General features: G+C 42.5%; 1 protein-coding gene across 5 annotated transcripts in view; it reads right to left on the reverse strand.

The window, feature by feature from the left end:
- Positions 1–4,677: 4,677 nt before the first annotated feature.
- LOC124304767 (Down syndrome cell adhesion molecule-like protein Dscam2) overlaps positions 4,678–23,047 on the reverse strand; it is a 68,131-nt gene continuing 49,761 nt past the window's right edge. For 2 of the 5 annotated variants that reach the window (XM_046763387.1, XM_046763383.1), the window contains 19 exons: positions 18,616–18,760; positions 15,521–15,783; positions 15,275–15,436; positions 13,135–13,476; positions 11,735–12,040; positions 11,321–11,620; positions 11,119–11,250; positions 10,890–11,029; positions 10,566–10,729; positions 10,072–10,310; positions 9,389–9,982; positions 9,055–9,327; positions 8,510–8,964; positions 8,160–8,433; positions 7,925–8,083; positions 7,472–7,626; positions 6,737–6,956; positions 6,417–6,507; positions 4,678–6,328 (listed from right to left, as the gene is read on the reverse strand). In XM_046763387.1, the coding sequence (XP_046619343.1) occupies positions 6,091–6,328; positions 6,417–6,507; positions 6,737–6,956; positions 7,472–7,626; positions 7,925–8,083; positions 8,160–8,433; positions 8,510–8,964; positions 9,055–9,327; positions 9,389–9,982; positions 10,072–10,310; positions 10,566–10,729; positions 10,890–11,029; positions 11,119–11,250; positions 11,321–11,620; positions 11,735–12,040; positions 13,135–13,476; positions 15,275–15,436; positions 15,521–15,783; positions 18,616–18,760 (4,652 nt within the window). In that variant the 3' untranslated portion in view covers positions 4,678–6,090. Of the gene's footprint in view, positions 6,329–6,416; positions 6,508–6,736; positions 6,957–7,471; positions 7,627–7,924; positions 8,084–8,159; positions 8,434–8,509; positions 8,965–9,054; positions 9,328–9,388; positions 9,983–10,071; positions 10,311–10,565; positions 10,730–10,889; positions 11,030–11,118; positions 11,251–11,320; positions 11,621–11,734; positions 12,041–13,134; positions 13,477–14,521; positions 14,804–15,274; positions 15,437–15,520; positions 15,784–18,615; positions 18,761–23,047 lie in introns of all 5 variants that reach the window. The other 3 variants (XM_046763385.1, XM_046763386.1, XM_046763388.1) reach the window with 3 other exon arrangements.

Below are 23,047 nucleotides of genomic sequence, written 5' to 3' on the forward strand. Positions count from 1 at the left end.
ATAATAAGCCAACGAGAGAGATACCAACTATAAAGATAGGCTCGAGTCTGAGTTGACCCTCTAGACAGTGTCGGTATTCTATGGTCTTCTTCGTTGGAGCTGTATACAATATACCCACTGATGGGTAATATTTGAAATCGTTTAATTTAAAATAGTATTTCAAAATGTAAATGGCATTACGCATTTAACATTTTAAATCATTTCGAGGTAACCATTTACATTCATCCGTTTAAATTATGTTTTTGATAGGATCTTCCATTTTTTATTTTAAATGGATTCATTGAAGTATTTTACCCAGCAGTGAATATACCTCGTTATAACAGACGCCATCGGTAAAAGACTAAAATAGACTCTATGCTAATTGTATCAGTTTCTGCTTCTTGTTATATTCTTCAAATCCTCTCCCACAATTCATCAAAACAATAAGTATTATATAGTTTTTGCCCAGTGCAATTTTCTGCACATTCCACTTACTTCCTCTACCATCGTGGAAACAGTTTCCATGCTCAACAAATGACCTGACTGTCTCGATAATTGGCAATTTCCTTCACACAACGTATCCACTTCTTAGCCCCGGTTGATTGAGCGACCCGTATACTCTCATCTGACGAGTACCGGCCGAATGAAAGACACCGCAAATAGGGAAATTGGATGTCGGGTAATTTGATCGGCGCTCTAAAATCCAGGTATGAAGTGTGGAAATTGCACTGTACGCAATGAAGAGAAAATCTTACTTACGTGGTTTGCGGTAGAGCAGTCACTCGATCAATACAATCAATACAATAATCAGACCACGCCGAAGATGATAAAAAATAGTGTAAAAATAAAATAAATAAATTGGTTTGAATCAGCCGATGGAAAGTCGACGCTGCAAAAGGTCAGAGCAGGCGAGCATCGTATACCCCAGCACTTTATCTTGGTACACCACCAAGCGAAGCTTTTAGGAAAGAGGTTCTGGTCGTTAAGGAGGCTTCTTTTATTATATATCCGCAGCATCCTGATGTTCGCTGTTACGACTTCGCTAGCCTCGGAAAACCTTCGATACCAAAGAATATACACCCACCGCTCCTTACTGGACGAATCCATCAGTTAGAGGAAGCAATTTATCCTGACCTCAGACCCACGATGTTCTGGTGAAACTATTCAGATCTTAGTACAATAAAAATATTTTGAACCCGGCTCGGTTTATCACCGAAATTGCAAGATTAAAAAAAAGCATACTTCTCCCTTGACCACCTACCGTTTTGTCGAGTTACTCCCTCGACGGCATGTGGAAAAAATTGGTCTGACCCACCTTAAGACGTGGATCTAGACTTGGGGCTTAGTGGGTGCTACGACGATGGCTCAGCATTTGTATTCAGGAAGGGATACGGCATGGCCTGAAAAAAGTGCAGCAAAAGAACGAAACCGAAAAAAGAGAACAACCGGCATTGCCACCCTTGGGGTAACCCAGCAATTTCAAAAGCGGCAATTTACCTTGTAAGCAAATTAGTAAATCACTACCTGAGCATGTAAGAAAAGCGAATCGCGGAGGCGAGCGTGGATTCGCAAAGAAACGACTTCGTTAATGTAAATTGGTAACGGTGGAAAGAGTCAACTCGACGGGAAAAGCAAGTGTATCAAAAAAGGACCTGTCCACTTTGAAGGAAGGTCTTCTGAAAAATCAAAATACAGTACTACAGTTTCTATCGGAGATCTTCTAGAGGAGAAGAGGATGACAGAGAAAATTTGAGTTCAGAGGAAAAGAAAGAATTATCAACGTGGAAACTGAAAAGAAGAAAACATAAATAATTCCCATTTTTAATTTTCCTTGTTCCGAACTTCCTTGCATGTTTTTTGTATACACTTGTTTCTCTAATATCTTCGGAAAAGCTTTGGACTCCGGTGAGCAGCATCAAAGATTATCTCGGATCGCGTGTCGAGGTGTCTTAACAACGGGGTCTTAACTCCTACAGGAAGATGTGGACACGTGAAGGAGAGAGAGAGGGAACAGAGGGATTAGGAGAGAACTAGAGAGAGAGAGGGAGAGAGAGAGAGAGGAAGGAATGGAGAAAGAATGAGCGAGGCAGAGGGAGGTTCCCTCAACGGTTCAAGGCTATTACCAGCCCGTAACATCTCCCCCAGGACCCTCTATTCCACCTCGCCCACTACGTGTGCCAACATATATCCTCCCACAGACATTTCACACATCCTTGTTGGGCCATCCGAGCATGCCTCGGTTATATCCTTCAGTTAGACGCGAAGAACTAGCGGATAGTTCGAGTTGCTCTGCGGCTCGAAAGTCGGAACGTATCAATCCTCTTATTTCCGGTAATTCTGTGCGACAAAGCATAAGGATACCCTTGTGTTTTTTATTGACGTCCTACAGCTTTTCTCCTTGACATGATGATCGTAACGGTTTTTTACTTTGCTCTAAGAGCAGAAACCTCAAGTATTTGTTAGCGTTTTCTAACGAACTACGACACTGAGAACCTACATACATCTAAATCTGATAGAGTCGATAAAATCCATTAATATTCTGTGCGATTGTTTTTCAACGATGTTACACAACATGCATTCTTGCATTCACTTCCTTCTGTGGATAGGCTGAAGTGGATATGAATGGATAAAGAACAAAGGAATTGTTACCTGGCATGGTTTCCAGTTCTTCATTCTATCTCTCTTATTCTTGGCTCTTCTCGAGCATGATAAAAATCCGATTTATATACCGCAGTACAAGACTTACTTTTGTCGCAGTCACGGAGAATGTTTCGGAAGCTCCGACTTCCGGGGTTGATAAACGAAACTGCGGTTCTTCGATGACGGGATTTATCCCATAAAAAAACATTACCTTGCCTAGAGATAAACGAGTATTTAGAAATTCCTTGTGTTTAGGCGACGCATGCATGATGATTATTACAGTACCTAAGGTAATCAATTATATGGATGCGGATTAACTAGTCGTCGAGATGAAAGAGAATAGCAGACGCTCCTGTCACCTTGTAACCATACGACACCCGATGCTAAATTGACGACAAGCTTGTCTGGATTTCGTGGTTAAAGCATTCAGATTTCCCAACGAGAACTTTGCACGTAGAATTTGAAAAAGACCGTCCATTATTCGCCAGTCATCTGTAGTGCGAGATAATCGTAACATATTCATCATAATCAACGACATCGATATCCCCATCAAGGAATCCGACATAATTCTCCACTTGACAATTAATTAAAAACCTGCCAACAACAGTCGTACAAGATAGAGGAATTAAATAATTTTTCACCCTCTAATTTCGAGTACAAGAATAAAGCCTCGTTCACCGTGTTGCGGGGCAAAGAGCGAGAAAAATTTGCGGCTTGGTATAGCTGATCTTGCGGCAAAGGTGGTGGTGGTGGTTCTGGGATGCGTAATATGGACCGGCGCACAACGCCGCAAATTCTATACCTACTACGGTTTCAGTTCAGGGCTGTACAATTTCACGCTTTTTCCCTCGGGTGACCCGTTCGAAAGATTATTGTTCCCCGACGTCGACCCCGTCTATGGCTATTTTCGTCTAATTCGCGGTTAAAATTTTCTTCAAACCGCACCGATTTTTTTCAAGACTTAGTTCATGTAGAAAGTAACGAAACTTGTGGATAAAGTTCCTGGAAAATTATTGTCAGTCGATTTTTCAACTCTCTGGGACAATTAAGAGTAGTAAAAAAATTCAAAACACCTGACACCGTTTGTGGTGGGAGGGATTTTGTTCGGCTGATTCGTGAAAATTTATTTGGAAAAAGCCTCCTCGAATTGGGGGGACAGTGACGCTACTGCATCTCGCGATCAATTCCTCGCGCCGTCTTCTCTTCCTCCATCACCGCCCCCGGTCTTAGCTCCCGACCCTTTTTCTTTTATTCTTATTTTTCTCCAGCTTTTTCTTTCCCTTTTCCTTTTCAGGCGTCCAGGATCTTTCCACTTTTTCGCATCGTCCACGATATATTTACGAAAATCAAGCTTCCAGATTGAGCCGACCGCACGGGGCGGTTCGAGGCAGGGCTCCGAATCAACATTTTTTACATCCAGAGTGGAGGTGCACACAGATTACGATGCCGCAACGGTATTAGTGGTTGGAGTATTCGCGATTTTCGCTCCACTGCTCAGATCGACCGAGCCCAGAGTTGGGCTTAACTTCATTACACGGAAAATTGTTGAGTATCACCCGCAGCTCGATCAACCTTCTTTCTCAAGATCTTTCGACCAATACTCGAAACATGAAATCTATTTCCGATATATGGTCGCTGTGTTCAACCGGAAAACAAATTTTTTTTCGCTTTTTTTCAAAAACTGTTTTTAGGAAGCGTATGAAGAAAAATTAGAGCAAAACTATCGACAACCTTTGCTGGCAGGAGCTGCGGAAAAAAAAATCTGAATAAAATAAATTTCATGCTATGAGCGTGTACGAAATTATGAAACAGCGATTTACACCTTAACATAATAATATTATTTTCGATTTACAACTTGTGTATAATATTATTTCATCCATATAATATTTATAATCAATTGTCAGTGATGTTGATATTTTCATTTAAGTATAATTTACATGAATGGCAGTACTCGTTTAACGAATATGTGCTTACGAACTGTGAATTATATATTTATACGTATGTATGTAAATCATCATTTTTAAAGATCGTAACACGACGTGTGGTATGCCATTGATCTTTTATTGTTTGTGATTTACTTTTTTCTCCTCGTTTCTTTTTTTTTTTGAAATAATTTGAACAGTATATGAGCACGGTTTATGCGAAATTACGACGTTCGAGTCAGTCGGTTACAATGTGTATTTTTGTACGATCATTATTTCATAGAATTTTAATCTAATAAAGTGTATATTAATGTGATAATTAGCTTATTGATAGTAATTAGGTAGTGTGAGACGCTCTGTAATAATAATTACGATTCATCTATACAGATCACGATATCCTTGCATTATTTCGTATATTTTACAATTCTATTTGTTTATCCTTATAGCATACAACTTTCTTTTTCTTTTCCCTAGCATCCAATCGAAATTTCTCCCGTCCAATATTCTATCATTCGTTTGTTTACTCATTTGCTTCTTCACGGTCACGGTGCTGAGAGGCGTGTATATGATATTTGAAAATTGGCATTATGGTTTTCGCATTTCGAAACAATAAACAGAACTATCTCTTTATTCTAATGTTCAGAACCATAACGGCTGTTTAATGGCCCAATTTAATTAATTTGTATAAAAATTATCTTTCATTCGTAGAAATACCTTATCTGAAATATAGAAAAATTTTCTAACTTTTTTTCTTCTTTCTCCTTTTTTTTCTCTCAATATTTATATGTATATATATATTATATATTCTATTTTGGGCGTGACCCTGATTTAGAATTTAGTATTTTTATTTTTTATTTTCATTATAACCTAATCAATACATCTTGGTCCAAACATCATAACCTTATAAATGTCATACTCGTCAAACAAGTTCGATCGTTTTGTACAAGGGGAGCAAACTGCTTAAAGCAATACAATTTGTTTTTCTCATTCGTAAATAATTCGTATAAACGCGACCTCAGCAACGTTCCCTTCACAACACACTGCTATCAATTTGATAATTGATGTACATATATAATTAATGGTACCTAATCAATACCGCCAGTTAAGTACTCCCAAAATTCGATTTACTATAATCATATAACGACTTACGACGTATTTCACTTTCTATACATATACAGATGAATTAATTTAGTGACTCTTATTACATCGTTCTAGCGTTGTTCCGAAACAAGCTTCAGGTCTCAGTCATTCTATACCACCATGAAGAATAATAATATTATACGCGTGCAACATGAATTCAGCCTCTTGTTTTACTTAGGATTCGTTACCAGTTCGAGTTGTGGTAAATTAAAAAATCTCATGCTGATTCTACAATCTAGTGTATAAAGAATTCCTTGCTGGATTCATCGATCAATAAAAAGAGTTCGATATTCAAATAGTGAACTTTGAACGGACAATTCGACTGTGATAAGCGATAAAGTATAAAATCAAACGAGTGGTAGCGTGGAATTCGAGTTTCCTAATCAACCAAACGAACGATAACGTTAATTTACACAGCGATTGTGAAGTCACGTGCAATACGATGTCGTCCACGACCTCTGTCAATGTCACACTCTGCCTCGCTTAACTCAAGCGTGTCGGTGAAACCCGAGGGTGGATCCAGCTTGGTGGCGAACAAGCTTCCTGATCCGTCGTTGCTCGACTGGTGCTTGGAACCGGCAGACATGGCGACTGACCCGAGGCTTGCACGGGCCTCCTCGCTGGTATAACGCGCCAGCTGTAACATCCTTAAAAAAAATTGTGATGAGCGTGGGACACTAGTAAATGTAGAGAACAAGGTTGGGTTCCAGAACTTGGCTTATCGAAGATACTCACTTGGGTCTTCCTCTTCGAGGAAACGATTTTCTCTCAAAAATCGGTGAGGGTTCTGTAGACGTGCTAGATTCTGGTCCATGGTACAGGAAGTCTGGAAACCAAAAACAAATGTGTCACACAGCGTCGTAACCAAAGTCGAAAATTAGTCGGTGCATTCGTGCAGGTGAATTATACCAACAATGCAGCTGACATTTAGCAGGTGGCAGGAAGTTAAAAGGCAGTCAAGATTTGGAATTGAAGAACAAAAAGTTAGCAAATAGTCGCTGAGGTGATGACTCGAGCGCCGATCAATGCTTGACTAGTTCGGACTACAGTCGTACTGTGAACACGCGAATCCGCCATGGTGACCGGATGCCGGGCGTCCACTAGGTGGTTCGAAGATTCGGTTCGGCTGCTGGTCCCCACTTCCGTGTCACTGTCCGAGCCCAGGGTGTCGTACTCTTCGGACTCGGATTTCCCCTGACCGACCTTGTTCATTTTGTGCAATGGCACGGATGACGAGCGGCCACCGCGAACCTTTGCGTACCGGTTGCAATCCGACTGCAATCATACGGGGGATATTTGTTTGTTGATTGGTGCATTGGTTCATTGCTTGGTTGATGCTTGGTCTGTTGGTTTGTCGGTCGATTAGCAGTTCACCGGTTGAATAAACATGAAGCGAGTCAAAGGGGGACCAGCAGACGTAACGTTTGATTCGTTAACCCCAGCCTCTACTTGGCTCTCGGCATTCTTTGGAAAATTTTAACGATCACTGAAAATGTCGCATTTCAATTCCCACGAGAAACTTTCCTTCCAAGTTCTTGAGCTTCACGACGCGATCAAGAAACGCCAGGACAGGTAACAATTACACCGTACACAATCGAGCAACCGTGCATTCAAACTACGTCAACACAGAGTGTTGTGTAACAGGAACAGGCTATAAAGTGCAAATTTCAATAAAACAGTAGCAAAGGGTGAACTGAGCAGTGTAGAGATATCGAGGATTCGAATTTTCATGACCGAGCTGTGTGGAAGAGAGCGTAAAGAATCGATTACAGGCGGAGTTCGGTACTTACCTCCCGCAGCTGAAGGGTATCTGCAGTGGAAAGTCGAGGGTCGTGATAGACGAATGTCTGGAGAGGCGCAGCGGAGCCGCACCGGCTCTCCCCCGACGCAGGGACGCTTTCCTTCAGCTGGAACGTCGCGTAAGGGTAGATGTCTTCGGAGTATTCTATAATCAGCCAGCCATCGCAACCGTAGTAAAAGCTAATCACCAACGTTAAGGCATTCTGCCCTTACAGGTGCAACTAACTATCGCTTATTTGCGGTAATTACAAACATGAATCAGGTTTCAAATTAATTGACACTATCAGAAGGATCCAGAAAACAAACAGTCCCCTCGCCAAGTTCGGAAACTGAGTTGGTACAGCAGTTCACTGTAGTTACGTTAGAACACGACCTTTCCGATATACGATACAGGAATGTAACAGATGCGATAAGAATAGGTAACTTTTTCGAAGAGCTTTTACCTGGTATTCTCTCAAGCGTTGCCATTTCGTTGATCGGCGAGCGAAGGGTTTTGCGAACTGTCGCATAGTACTGTTCACGTTGTTCCATATTTTGTTTGTTGTCCAACGCTGCAGCCGTTTGGGCGTCGCGCAAGCTTCCTACATCGCCCAAAAACGGTCCTATTGACAATTCAAGTATTCGTATTGAAATACTTAGGAGCGACTCTACATATCAAAAAGTTCCATAAAGCCTTACGTTTTCTGAAACAGTAGAAGACCGCGCCAGCAGCAGCAATTATTGCAAAAGAGCTGAACACGAGTGGAAGAATAAGCTTGAGGTCCGAGTACAGCGGCGTATGTTGAGGAATAAACTGGTCTAAGTCTATGGCGGACATTGTAGAACTGCTGGCTGGCTGCAGGGTCGTAAAACGATACTCAGCAACAGATGAACCCGCGTTGTTGTGCGCGCGAATTCTGATCTCGTAACTGGTACCAGGTTGCAGTTCGTTCAGCGTGTAAGTTCTTTGTATCTGTTGATAAATGATGTGATTCGGTCACAAGTTTCAGGGGACATCAATGCTAACATTACCCGGGAACAAGAACTACCTCTATGTTGTTTGACACAAGCGTCCACAAGTCCTCGCCGCTTCTTCTGTATTCCAATTCGAAATACAGGAGTGGACATCCACCATTGTGCCATGTGTGAAGATGAAGAGTGATCCAAGAGACATTGACTGTGATGAACTTGTCCCCAGATGCCGGGGATGGATCTGGCTTTGAACCCTCGGTCACGGCGTCAATGATGTCACTTCTGAGACCCATGCCGATGCGATTGAATGCTGTCATGTATACTCGGTACTTGGTGCCACACCATAACTGGGAGAGAAGGTAGCTGCTCATTTTGTGAGACACCTTGATTTCTTCCCATTCTCCGTATTCTCTCTTATACTGCAGAACGTATCCTCTTATAGGTGCACCGCCGTCATCTCCTTGTTTCCACTGAACAGTGATCGAGTTACTCGTTGAGATAGTTGCGTGTAGAAGTGGAGGCGCTGGAGGTACTGTTGAAAAATGAACGAGGTCATTTAGTTGAGCGCTGAAAGTTTTGGGCCTATCAATCTTTTTAACAGTGTGCTTCTGTTTCGGTTCACCTTGAACAGTCAGCCGATGCGTTATCTGGTCAGACCCATGCCTGTTTTCTACGATACACGTATAGTTTCCGCTATCGTCACGTTGCAGCTCTGACATTCTCAGCGAACCGTCGATCTGTACGGCTATTTTCGCAGATGTTTTGATTAACTGACCGCCCCGCTGTTTCCAGGTTGTCGAGGGTTCTGGCTTACCGACACTTTGACAAGGGAGAGTGATATCCTGCTTCCAAGGTACCACGAAGACCATACCAAATGAGTAAATCGCCGCACGCACTGAAAAACGGTAAAAAATAAATCTCGCAAGTCCTATTTCCTCACCATTCGATCCTGTTACCTTCAGCGGACGGTCTGAGTATTATGGAGGCAGTGTGTGCTCCTTCACCAACCGAAGTCACGGCCGCAACAACGAATTCATACTGATTGGGCTTGTGCAAATTCTCAGCATGGTAGCTCGTGTGCTGAGGCGCTAGGGTCCTGCGATACCATTTCCCTTCAGTACCAACAGCCCTGTAATGCACGTTGTACGAAGTGATAATCCCATTGGCCCTGAGAGGCGGTTGCCAGGAAACAATTATCGACGTTGCAGAACTAGCCACTGCCTTGACATTAGCTGGTTTCTCCGGAAGATCTTCTTCCGTCAAGCAATAAAGTGGCGTCGATGGAACGCCGTCTCCGGCTCTGGTGTAAGCCACCGCTTGAACTGAGTAATTTGTATATCTCTCCAACCCATGCATCACCACTGTCAGGGCTGTCGTGATTTTGGTTTCAGGCTTAGCATTCGCGACAAAGTTTTCCATGCTCTCCCAGATTACTTTGTAACCTTTCAGGATACCGTTAAGACTGGAGTCCGGTGGTGGATCCCAGGATACCTGAAGTGACTGAGACGACAGTGCTGTGCATCTAACATCCTGAGGGGGACTGCTCGGCACTGGAATCATATTTGAAGGTTTTACCCCAATCGACGACATTGTAGCTTATAGTACTCTGCAATGGTATTTCTATTCAACCGATACTCACCATCCTCCAGAGTTGATATCACGATTTCTGATGTTAAAGGTCCCGGTCCGAGGGCGTTGTAGGCCTGTACCACAACGCTGTATCGTGTGAACTTCTTTAGGTCTGTCAGTTGACATTGTCGACCGGGTATCGATGTCCGCGCAAGCCCCAGTGCAACGTTGGCAGTCGATACTCTTCCCTCGACCGTTCGATAAGTGTACTGCTCAGCGGCGAATCTGCGCAAGGTCAAAGGGTTACTCCTTTCCGCCGGGCTGTAATACCGCACGGAAAGGGAACTTACCGACTGTGGGCTAACATACTACAGGGTATCTCCATATTTCGTTCGAGAAGCTATGAGCTTTCCTAACCGAGGCCTTGAAATTTTTAATTGACTTACCGGCACTCGGCAAGCCACACTGAATTGATTTTGACATCAAATTTAACTTGTTGATGATGCAGAATCAAAATCAGTATGACAATACGCGATGGATTATGTGCCTTTATTCTTGTATTACCTGTGTTCTTTGTAACCGACGTGATACCCAAGGATTTCACCGTTCCAGAGATCATGATCAGGGGGATCCCAAATAACTCTCAATTCCGTTGAACTGACAGCGTCTACTTTCAAATTTCTCGGTGGCCCCCCAGGTATTTCTCCTTCTGTTGTAACTTCCAGAACCTGAAAAATGATTAACGTTATGTAAGAGGCTAGCTGCCTAAAGGTCAAATAGAACATGTTTGAGTATCTGCAGATTTCATATTCCAAAGTAATTAGAGAACCTTTTAGTCGCATTCAATGGGAATGTATTCGTGAGCACTTGAGCGTGCGTTATACCTACATCACTAGATTGACTTCGACCCAGTTCATTCTCCGCAAATAGACGAAACTGGTAGCTAACAGCCGGCCTCAGGGAATTGACGTGGCCAAAAGCTTGACTGCCCGGGATGTTCGTATGAAATGTGTGATCATGCCATACTTCTGTTGAATGAAAAAAACAAAAATCGACTAACGTTAGTTACATCATCAAAGTAGGCTTATCAGCATCTTCAAATAGCATCGATACTCACCAGCATCGGTCTTGTATTCGATGATGTACCGAGTTATCGGACTGTTTCCATCCTGGCTGGTGGTCCAGCCGAGCTTCACGTACCTGCTGCCCTTCTCAATAACGTGAAGATCCCTCGGAAAATCGGGAGGCTCTGGAATTAGACACAAGCAGAGAATTGCCAACGTTCTCTTCAATTTTTAATCCCCGTGTGAAACACGCACCTTGTATATATAACTGTACAGTCAGTTCATCACGGCCGTAAGAATTTGAGGCAATGCAGAAGTACAAGCCGCTGTCTTCTCTTGTTGTGCTTACTAATCCTAGAACACTAACGGCACCGTCTGTAGTGTTCAGTTCCTTGACTACGTAGCGATAGTCCGGAACGGTCGGCTCTAAGGAAGAACCCGCCTTTCGCCATGCAATTTTCAACGGGTGATCGCCCTTCGCTTCGCATCGCAGATTGGCACTCGATCCTAATCTCGCAGTTTGATTACGATGCTTTTCTAAAAAGTGCGCTGGCGCTGGAATCGATCAAACGAGCTGGTCAGTGATTGAACGTAAATTTTTTCATCAATTAAGTTGTGATTTGTGGATTTGAGAAACGAATTTTACATGGATGATCACGTGGTACGAACCATTGACTGTCAAGTAAACGACTTTACTGAGACCTGCACCAATTCCATTAACAGCTTCGCAGACATAGAATCCTTCATGATTCTCTTGAACCCTGCCGAACACCAGTGATCCGTTTGAATGGATCCTCAGATCCTGAGCATGCTGGTGGCTGACTATATCTGTATAATTCCAGGGGCGTCTACCAGTCGCTCTTCGCCATGTAACCGCAGGTTTTGGAAATCCATCAGCATGACAATGCAGCTCTAAACGGGACATGCCTTCCGGTGCGTGAACATCTTGAGGTTCCATCACCCAACGTGGTGGTACTATTATCACGTACAGGAAAAATAAGTTAAAAGTTGGTCCGCATTCGTAAGCCGAGTTTGAATTCTTGGTTACTTTGAAAAGTGCTAAAGAGGCTTTCGACATTATTACAGAGACGTCTGGAGATCTCGACTGTGTAAAATTGTAATACTGTTCACATTGTGCTCTTCTGGCTGATGAGAATTTTACGAGAGAATAAGACGGCGCAAACTGTATACTCATTGTCAGACGTCTCCTTAATTTTGTTTAATTGCTGCAGCGCATTACACCAGAGGCAATGGCAGAAAATACGCACAAATAGATCTTTACTACTGCAGCTTTTCATAGCTCAGCGCTTTCTTAAGCTTTTAATGAAACGAATTAAGAACTACTGCAAGTGAATTACGTTCCGTTCAATCTTTACGTTATTTATCAAATTTCTGATTATCAACAGAATGAACGAATAATGTAGTAAGTACAGCAATAGTGACGTAAAGTATCAAACTCGAATTTCCATTTATTTACTGTGACGATAACAGTGCTGTGCAGACATTTCGACACCCAGAAACTGTGCACCAAATTAATGAGAAGTGAGGTAGAGGTTCGTAAAATGGAAGAGATAGAAGAAAAAAATAGATCAAACATCATTGGTGAGATGTGCAAAATGAGATACAAAACAGAAAACAAAGAGAGACCAGAATAATGTGTTTCGGTGCTGACTGTGTGGTGCTGGTGCTTGGGGTGAGCTGCGTTTTAAATTGGTTCCGTTCCGTATCCACTCTTTCATACTCGTAAGAAGAAGGTATTGTATAACGTGAAGACATGAAAAATATTGAAAAAGGATCCCGAGGAAAAATAAATCCTGACAAGGGGCTGATGTAAGAAATGAGGTCTGGTGCATGTGCAATTTACTGTGAAGTATTGTGTGCGATGTGCTTTGTGCTTTGTGCGTCGAGCGGTGGCTGGCTGCGGGCGTTGCTGCGTTCTATGCGTGGTGGCGTCTATATTGTAATAGAGTCATGCTTGAACAGACGATTAATAATGCGCGATCAGTCTAAAGAATTGCTTAAATTTACGAATGACATTGAAACGTGTCGCGTTTCGCAATCTACTTTACCACTAACGACTAACTCGGCCATCCAAGAGACCTCAGCGACGGAGTTGCGGGCGACGCATGTATAATTTCCGGTGTGGGTAGCACTGACCCGTTCGATAACTATGGTACTGGAATGTGCGTCGATACTGGTCACTCTCAGTCCGGGAGATTGAATCACTCTGGATGATCCAGAGGCTCCTAGTGAGCCAAAGTTCGCGCCGCCGGAGGCATCGATCTGTTCGCCGTTTTTCAACCACGTGATTGTGAATGGCGGATCACCTTTTTCGATCATGCAGGTCACCTGGGTCCGCACGCCCTCGGATAAGTCCTTGTTAAAACTAAAAGGAGCTATCCTAGGCGGAACTGTAACGCACAAGAAGAAACACTAGGTTCTAATGACTTTTGTATCGCTTGGTTTTACTCGAATTCGCCAAAGATTCACCTCGAACTTCTTCCGGAATGACCGACATGGAGAAACATTGCCTACGATGTGCCCCCAAAAATTAAAAATAGCGCTGAAATAAACCGTGCATACCCCTGAAAATTTTCAACACAATTTCATCACCGTTCGAATTTCTTTTTACTCAAACGCTGGTGGCAGAATTACAACAAGTTTTACTAGTAAAGCTCTTCACAGCTTTGAGATAAAGGAAAAACTTGATACTACAAAGATTCGCTAAACAGCACTGTCGGAAGGGGGTTCATCATGATATGACAGTCGCCTTACATTGCCTGTCCGGTCGTAGAATAGCCTTTGGCGATTGCTTCGGTTCTTGTATGGCAGCAGGTGGGAAACTTCGTGTGAAAGACTGTATGACCGTCTTGTTGTGTAGATTGTGGGAGACTGTATTGCACTGTGTATGGATGATGCCTCGCTGGTCAGAGTATCTCAAGCAAGGAAGTATTTCTGGCCACAGCATGCAGCAAAGTTTCATATTACACGGTAAAAATTCATGACGTACTATTTTTGGTAAATTCATCTTTGCCGGGGGTACATTCGATGATTATTTTGAAAAAAGTTTGATATTACCTGAAATATTTACTTTCCACTTACTCTGAAACGAGTTGAGAAACTCTGGCCAAGAGGCCAGATGGAGAGGGGGGTGTGGAACAAAGGGGTGGCTGTTTGAGAGTAATTGAGAAAACGTAGAGCCAGAGGGTGTCAGACGAGTAACGCCCAAAGAGCGTGTAGTGGCGAGTCTGGAGTCTGAAGTTTGGAGTCTGGTTCTGGTTGTCGGCACAACACGCTACGGAAAATCAATTCCGAGGTATTTCTCCGGATGGGATCGATTTGTTTGAGCCAAAAATTTACCAGCGGTGGTCCGATTGCAAGGTTGTCTTTATTGCGATCCTGCAGGCGGACCTTTTCCACTTTGATAAAATGATCCTTGAGTTCTGCGAGCCGTACCATGAACCAGCAACAACGCCGTGTACGCCGTTTTCGCGGCATCGTTGCTCGCCATACACGTGTAGTTGCCATTATGCGATGGCGAGGCACTTTGAATCCGTAAAGCAAGGTCATACTCTCCGATTTGATGCGTCATGGCTCCCCTCGCCTTCAACGCATGCCCATCCTTCAGCCAGGTGATTTTCATCGGCGCGTCACCCTCGCTGACGACGCACGTTACGTGAACTCTGGCCCCAGCTTGGATATTAGCGGGAAAGCTAAACGGTTCGATTTTAGGAGGGACTGCAATTACACCAACAAAAAACATACTTCTTCACTATGGATCGGATAGGTGTTACTGAAATCAATCGCGACTGCTTCGTGATTACGATTTCGATGTATGTACATTATCGAACATTCGTATTCGTAGCGCATCGGCGGAAATACAAAATCGTAACCAGAAACAGGCACAGACTGCTGCATCATCACACGATCATTGAATCATCAAGTATGGCTAAGTGAAATTTCTCAGGACTCGGCATCCTCCTGATACGGATCATTGCGGCATAGGTGGGTTCTTGGGCTCATGGTCACAGGATCCAGTGTCCAACAATTGGGCTATTTCGAAGATGATTAGAGAAATCTGTAAGTAGAAGCTAATTCGTTTAACCGGGGTGTCTGACTTTACTGTAGATCGCAGGCCTCTGCAGCCTGCAGGGTGACAGCACACAAATTTGAAGAATTCGTTGAAGAACTGACGAAGAGTGAGCTCACCTTTGACCTCGATGATCACGGTTTCCGAGGAAGCGTGACCCTGTTTGTTTTTAGCTGTGCATGTGTAGGCACCACGATCAGTACTGCTGTCGACGTGGTGTAAGACCAAAGTCCCATTGCTAGAAACCTCTTGGCGTCGACTTGTTGGGAGCAGCTGACCGTCTGAAAAGTGAGTAGGATTAAATCGAACACAATTAAACTCCGATGACGAAAAATTCGTTCATTTAGGGGTAATTTAGGTCATACTTTTTTCCCACGTGATACTGGCGATCGGAAAACCAGCCACTGGACATTTTATAATCGTTGTTTCGCCAGCAACAGCTGCATAGTTGCCCATCGGACGGACGTGCGGCAATCCGTAGATATTCAGACGTGCCGAGTGATGAACCTTGGAGACACGGTTCGATGCCGTGCATCTGTATTCACCGCCGTCTTCCACGCGAACTGCACTGACATTCACGTGAGATATGACGTCACCGTGAACGGTAACGTACTGGCCAATTACGAACCTGTACATATTTACGATAACAAATCATGATCTGGGCTTGAAACACTAATCTCTATACTAACAGAATGGCTGACTAGCGTCCTCGGCCTGAGTCGATTAGCAGCAGACGAAATCGACAACAGCTTTTCAATAACCTCAATGGAATGAACAATTCACGTGGTTCGCTGTGTAGTCGTTGGTTAAAGTGACAGAACCATGTGACTAAACCTGTTTCTGATAGGCTATCAACCACATGATCCGTTAGTTTAACTTCGGATATTGCAGCGCTAGTGTCAATTTTTGGGGCTTCTAACATGGAGACTACACAAGGAGACCGCACTCCATGTAAACAGATATCTGCCTAAAATAAGATGGCACTAGCGTTCCATATGCACCGAAGGCAGTGGAGGGAGTATAGGGCGACAGTTTCAATTGAAGACTTTCTTCCAGTCTTATTAACAGATTATCAATTAATCGATCTTGGGCATATCTGTACCCAATAAAACTGCAGGACAAAAGGAACGCTAGCGACTTTAATGGTACAAGAAATAAACTTAATGTGTATGAATATTTTGTGAAGTTTTTTCAATTCTTCCACTTGAGTTCGATCTCCTTATGTAGTTTCCATGGCTTCTGAGGTCAGTGACTCGGAATTATTGGGTATGAATAAGTGAGCACCACAAGCGGTGAGTAAACGAATCCGTCGACCTAAATTTCACTTGAACGATAGAGCAAAAGAAACTTAGTATACGAAAGAAATAAAATGGCGACGGCAAAGTGAAATAGCACAGTGATAATTTCACGTAGGTACGGGATAGACAGATGCCGCTGGAAGCAATAACGAAGTAAGCTAGAGGAAAATTGGATTTCAATTTTCATACAACGGCGAACAACATCGACCTTATCCCTCTGGCTCCGGAAACTTTCTCCGCTGTTTTTATATTTCAATCATAACTTTGCAATCGTATACGATATCAGCTGTCTTTGAATACCGTCTTGATTTTAAATTAATAGACTCATTTTTGCGCACACGTGTTCAAACACGATTTTACTGATTGCATTTTTTTTAGTACCGAGAGAAAACTTCTCTGAACGTAATGAGTCCGTGGTTCATTTGAGCAATTCAATGTTTCTCTAACATCTCATTGATTGAATTTACTCGCCGTTCCACTAGGGTTATAATTGTCTCCAGGCTAGACGATGAAGAATGCATCAGTAATCCTACGTCAAGTCTATATTTAGAGATGGGAATGCGAGGATCGATGTGTCTCTTGAAAGGTTTGAAATTAACTATTTATCGGCCATTTCTGAAGATTATCCGGGGCCGCAAACAATGCTTCGCCCCACGATCGAACCTAGACACAGACTCTGCACCTTTATTCTTTAGTTTCTATCCATTGTCTGGAGCTTTAGCGAATCCCGGGGGTATTAAGAAACACTTTCTATCTAAAGTTAATCATCGTCGTCAAGTTAGGATCAACTTCATCGAGATTGATACCCTTCATTCATATTTGGATTAACAAAAATTGTGTAATATTACAGGACTAGTGGCATTTGAATTCGAGCACACGAATTTTACGCAAAGTAGAAAATAACGAGCGAGCTTTCAGGAGAATTACTCTCCAGTCTCGAAATGAGATCAACTGAAAATGATGAAATTATCATTTTTCGATTATTTCTAATGAAAAATCGCGTCTCATTAGACTTGAGACGAAATCGATTATGTTCACGTAGACGTACTGGCAGCAAAAGGGTTGAGAAGTTCTGCGTGGCAATCGTTTAATTAATCCGTGGCGTTAATTAAAGAACTCCTTCATTACATGTCGAATTAAATGACTGTCTCTTATCACGACCTATTTGAAAAAGGTCTCAAAGTGAAGCAAGAGGTATTCAAATTGGAATTAACATATAGATGACGACAGAAATCCGACGTCGGAACGCTTTACCGAAACAATGCGCTGAAACAATTCCTTACATTCCTGTTTCACTAATTACATCTCAGCTACGCCAACGCGGCTCTACATTTCCACATTTATTGCTTTCGTATCGAAGGAACATGTCTTTTTTGAATAAACAAGCAGCGTTCAAAAGCACGTTTCAAACTGCAAACTCGACACCACACTGAACCATCATTCGCATTCCTGCTTCAAATGCTTTCCATGTTTCACTCCCTCTTCTACACTCTTCACCCTACGGCGGTTGAAGAAGAATGGTAGTATCAAAAGCTCAGCGGTTGAAACTAGTACGATATTCTTCTTCCTAACGTGAAGTTGAATAATTATTTCCCCTGATTTACGGAAGTCATGAACGGCTCAAGATATAAATTAAGCTATGCAGATCCAGCTAATTTCCAGGCTAAAACTTTAAAGGCTTCGGAAGAAAAGCCAGTCACTAAACTAAAATTACTTCTTTTATCCAGCAGCAAAAAAAAATACGAAACCTTCCTACTGAGGGTCCGCAGTACCCTTCACAAAATTTGTTTTTCATGCATCTCACTGAATACCGTCAACGAACACCCGAAGGATGTAATCAAGATTGCCGATCCTTTCACAACGCAATAATTGATTTCATAGTTTATGAAGAGTTCTTTTTGTGAAGGCGTATGTTTTCTCTATTTATTCAAAAGTTATTCGTTAGTGCACTCTTCTTTTCCATTACATGAATGCTTTTTCGTTTTGTTTCTGTTACCTCACTTTGAAAACTGTTACATAGACAACTAATGAAGAAAGAAAAAAAAGTACAGCTAAGGAAATTATTTGTAAATCACACTGATTAGAGTCAGAGTTGAGTTTTCATATCAGTGTTCTATTAAACCTCGAGAATTGGACGCACGAGTTGTGAAGTATTTTCTTACCTGTCGTTCTGAGGAAGAGCAAACCCATCCAAAGTCCAGGTGAAGTGGGGAGTCGGATTTCCTGCTGCTATGCATTTCAGAGAAACGGATGGTCCCGGCTGTATTGTCTGTTCGATAAACTTGTAAACCAGCTGGGGCGAGGCATCTAAACAGAAACCAGTATAACAAATGAAGCGATCCAACGGGCTGAATATTTTCAAACAAACGACTTCTCCTGTCCTTGGACGAAGAGAAAGTCGTCTGGAGGTGTGGCCGCGTCATATCAACCCTTATACATATACGGGACGTCCCTTCAGGTTACACCCTCGCCTCATATTCGTCGGTCGGTCTGTCAGCCCTCCGGGACCACTTGACGTAACACGAGAATATTATGCAGCACAGACGACGTTTAGGCAACATCCACAAGGGGTTGGGTGTATGGAGCGAGTTATCGATCTGCGGTTTGACGCCTAAACTCTGGTACTGCCTCGCGAATTAAGCCCCAAAATTACGCAACGACGCACGGCTGGATGTTCGTGTAATGTAAAACACACTCTCGGTCACTTTGTCTCGTCAAGTGCTCATCATTCACTAGACTGCATCACAGCAATAATAATCGCAATTATAAAAGCAGGATTAGTGAGTTAGAGAAAATGAGCTCCGAAGATGTCATCCGGGCCCACAATTCGTGGTCCATTTTATCATTATCGTTCCCGGTGACGCCGGTTTTTCTTATTAATTATCATTGCTATTTTCATTGTCGATGTTATCCAAACTTGGAAACTCTTTACGGCGTACAAAAGACTGTGGCGTATTCTAAGTTTGCAAAGATTCTAGATTGAGACCGGACTGAGTTTGTGAAAGGGGGAGCCGATTGTATCGCGGATAATAATTTACCGTGATCGTCGAAACTTTGATTGTGTTTAGTACACAAAAGGTGTATGAGGAAGAGCTTTGGAAAGTCTTGGTGGCTACCGATCACGAAGAGGCACGAGGAAAGGGATTATCCCCAGCGCCCGGCCTCCTTTTCAATCCATTAATGCAGAACTTCGGTATCGATCCCTGATGATACGCCTCTTGGATTCATATTATATTCATTCCAACTATCCGTGAAGACGTCTGTTTGAACAAAAACTGATGCTTCATATTTCCGGATGTACCATGCACCATCGCTTTTGATTCATTATGCCTCCCGTTTGCACGTTCCGATCCACCGAACAATCATTTATTTTACATATCCTGATGGAGGAGGATATCCTTTCTGTCGACGCGGTGACACCGCTTTGACGCTGATAAGGTACGTCAAATTATGGGGTGACCGATACTATCGATGCTATAGAGTCTTCCGCGTTCTTAATCCTCGTTAATTTCGAGTTACACGCGTCTCGCTGTAACGACGTAAGCATAACTTGTTGACCGACGACTTGACCATCGTTGTCTTATTGATTGTATAGACTTAGCGCGTACTGTTGTAATTAATTTGCCAACTATACAAGAGTATTCATCGTTCCGGGATAAAGGAAAGTCCGCCTTGGTTCGGGAACCGTAAGATGCTTAGACGTGACGGGAATTCGCAAAGTCGTTGGGAAACGGCACCCATTAACTTCCCACTTCGAGCATCACGTAAAATGGTGCCAGAGTGAGAACTTTCAAACTACAAACCATTAGGGTCTGATGCTCTCAACTACTTCGGCGTACCAAATTTTCAGTTTACGTTGTTCTCCGTGGAATGTACTCGGAAAAAATAAGATTACTTTCCTTCCCCCAGTTTTTCTTTAAGATGATAGCAGCGAACGATAAGGTTTAGGATTCATAGAATTAGAATCGATGCAATGTTGGCATTGGTCTGCGTTGCCTTTTCCTCGGCAGCCGATCGAACGCATGAATTTCGGGTTCAAAGATGGCAGCACCGAGAGGACTGCAGGAACGTTGGCGCTATTTGTCTGCGCTATTTCACCCTGACGTTTTTGCTGTGCAGTTCTTTCTTTTATGCGGACCGTGACAAAGACAAATTGGATATATTTATTTAACGAAACGTCAGTGTGGCGTACGCCACTCGAACTGTTACTTCTAATTCTCTTTTTTCCCTTTCTTTTTCGTGCTTTCGGTGTTCAAGCAGCCACACTAAAGTCACTCTGCCCTCCAGATCATCCACTTTTTGCTCAACCGACCGAAACACCCGAAAAGTCAAACGATGCTCGACGAAAAAACTGTTCATTCTTCCTCCTTTCTTGCCTCCCTCGCCGAGCAAGGATGACTTCAGGGTCACAGTCAAAAATGGGTGGAATCACATGGAGGAAGGTTTCGGATGGATCGAACTGTTGCCCCTCTGCATATACTGCCGCTATGACTGTTGAACCGTTGTATTTTTGCCACAAGGGTAATGAACGTTCGGTAGAAACGGAAGCGCGGACCCTGGATGAGTCCTGAAGGAAATTGGATCAGTGAGATAGAAGCGAATAGGGGATTTGTGCGTTTTCATATCGGGTGAGGTCGTTATACCCTTGGAATGGCCTGTTGCGGACGGCAATGAAGCCCAGTGGCATCCTTTCCCAGATTCCGGCCGGATATCACAAAGTATAATCCGGCAGGAGAATCACGTTTCACCAACTTAGGGAACTCTGGTTTTCTTGATTATGAACCAAAAATGCTGGTTATCTGAAACGCTTTTGAATCAGCTATTCCAACTTCCTCCGTCACGACTTCGATAGGCTCAAGGAATGAGTCGCAATTTTTGAACTTTGCCTGCGGTGAACACCTCGTGCGATGAAAAAAGATGAAACAAAATGCTTACGGAGTCGATGTCGCACCTCCTCGTTATGCATAGTTTTCATGAGACTTCCTCATCTCCGAGGACATGGTTACGAAATTTTTAAGCGACCTTAAGTGAGGAGGGTCACCAACTCAATTTACATTAAAATCTCAATGATAACCGAGGAGGTGGTGGAATAATTAAATGTCGAAAGGAAAGACAACGCAAAAGTTCAGTTTATAAAGTGAAAAATGGCAAAGAAGCGAAAGACATACATTTTGATTAGCGAGTAGTGTAAAATCTACTAGACAAAAAAACAGTGCACTACGTAATCATAACACTAATATTATTGTGTCGTCTAATTCGAGTTCTAAATCATCAAGGACAGTTGCCGTAAAGTCATTGCCAGGCTACGAACACTGAAGCTCGCACTGAAATTCAAGCTGATTCGTTTTATTTCTCAATTAAAAAAACTTGCATGATTTCTAAGCATTGAGTTGACTTTATCCGGTTTCTTTGAGAAATCTTTGTAGCCGGATATACATGATTAAACTTTATTACTCAAGTATGAATATGCATGCCTTTTGTTACCATTTTTAAGTCACCTTACTATTGTGCGTCACTGAAACCGCATGTATTCTGCTGACTCCATTCTGATCATCGATTTATGCACTAAATTTTAATCTTATTTCTCCTTTTGCTACTTCATACAATTATATTAAAATATTAATCATGTCTTTGTTATTAAAATCATATTCATGAAAATTATATTCATATTAAAATTTTCGTTTATATTGCTGCGGACTATGAAAGTTAATTATCGCCCTCCGGTGTTTCAATCGTGTTGTGATTTTGCAAATATTCCTAACGGTAAAGTTATAATAATTTCAAACATCGTACTAAGTTTGAAATGAAATTTGCTAAATAAATACTGGGACGTTATGGGTATGTATATACGGACACTGACGTACACCCTCACAATGCGAACTGAGAATTCTTTTTTTCACATGGTTATGAAGCGGCAACCCGAGTACGTACGCAGAGGAAAAGAGGGACGTTATACAAGGTCCAGCTGTCATATTTTCAAGAGAAGTCAGCATCGCACCTTTTTACTGATTCCAATGAAAAGTTAGAATTTCTCACTTGAGAGAGAACAAGAATATCCTGGTCGTTGTTTCTCAAAATGCGTTATTTTGGCTAGGCCCGGAATTTCCTGTATCGAATGATTCTTAGGCATGGATCTGACTGCGGATGTTATCATGTTTCGTTATTCTAGCGACGATTCTTCTAATATTCTCGACAGAAACGATCGTCCACGTCTACTTAACGTTCTGCGTTATATGTTTCGTACTCATATTCAATATCGCTTGGGGCGTCAATAGTGTAGCGCATTTTTGGGGCAGTTGACCGTACAAGAGATGAAATTTTACTTTATACAACAATTATACTCAACTTTGAAGCAGTACTACAAATCAAAAATTTAATAACAGGTATCCTTTATGTGGCATGTGTTTATAATTCAGTGAATAATATGAAGAGAAATAAATTCTTCCTTCGCTTTCTTACTTCTATCTCTGTTTACCCCAACCTCCTACCTCGAATGTTTGACATTCCACTAAGTAATAATTTCATTCCTGAAGCCGTGAAGCTGAACCTGATTTTAATATTCGCTCTCGTGTCTTGAGAGGAGCTTTAGAACGT

This window comes from Neodiprion virginianus, chromosome 5 (genome assembly GCF_021901495.1).
Source record: "Neodiprion virginianus isolate iyNeoVirg1 chromosome 5, iyNeoVirg1.1, whole genome shotgun sequence".
Lineage (NCBI taxonomy): Eukaryota > Metazoa > Arthropoda > Insecta > Hymenoptera > Diprionidae > Neodiprion > Neodiprion virginianus.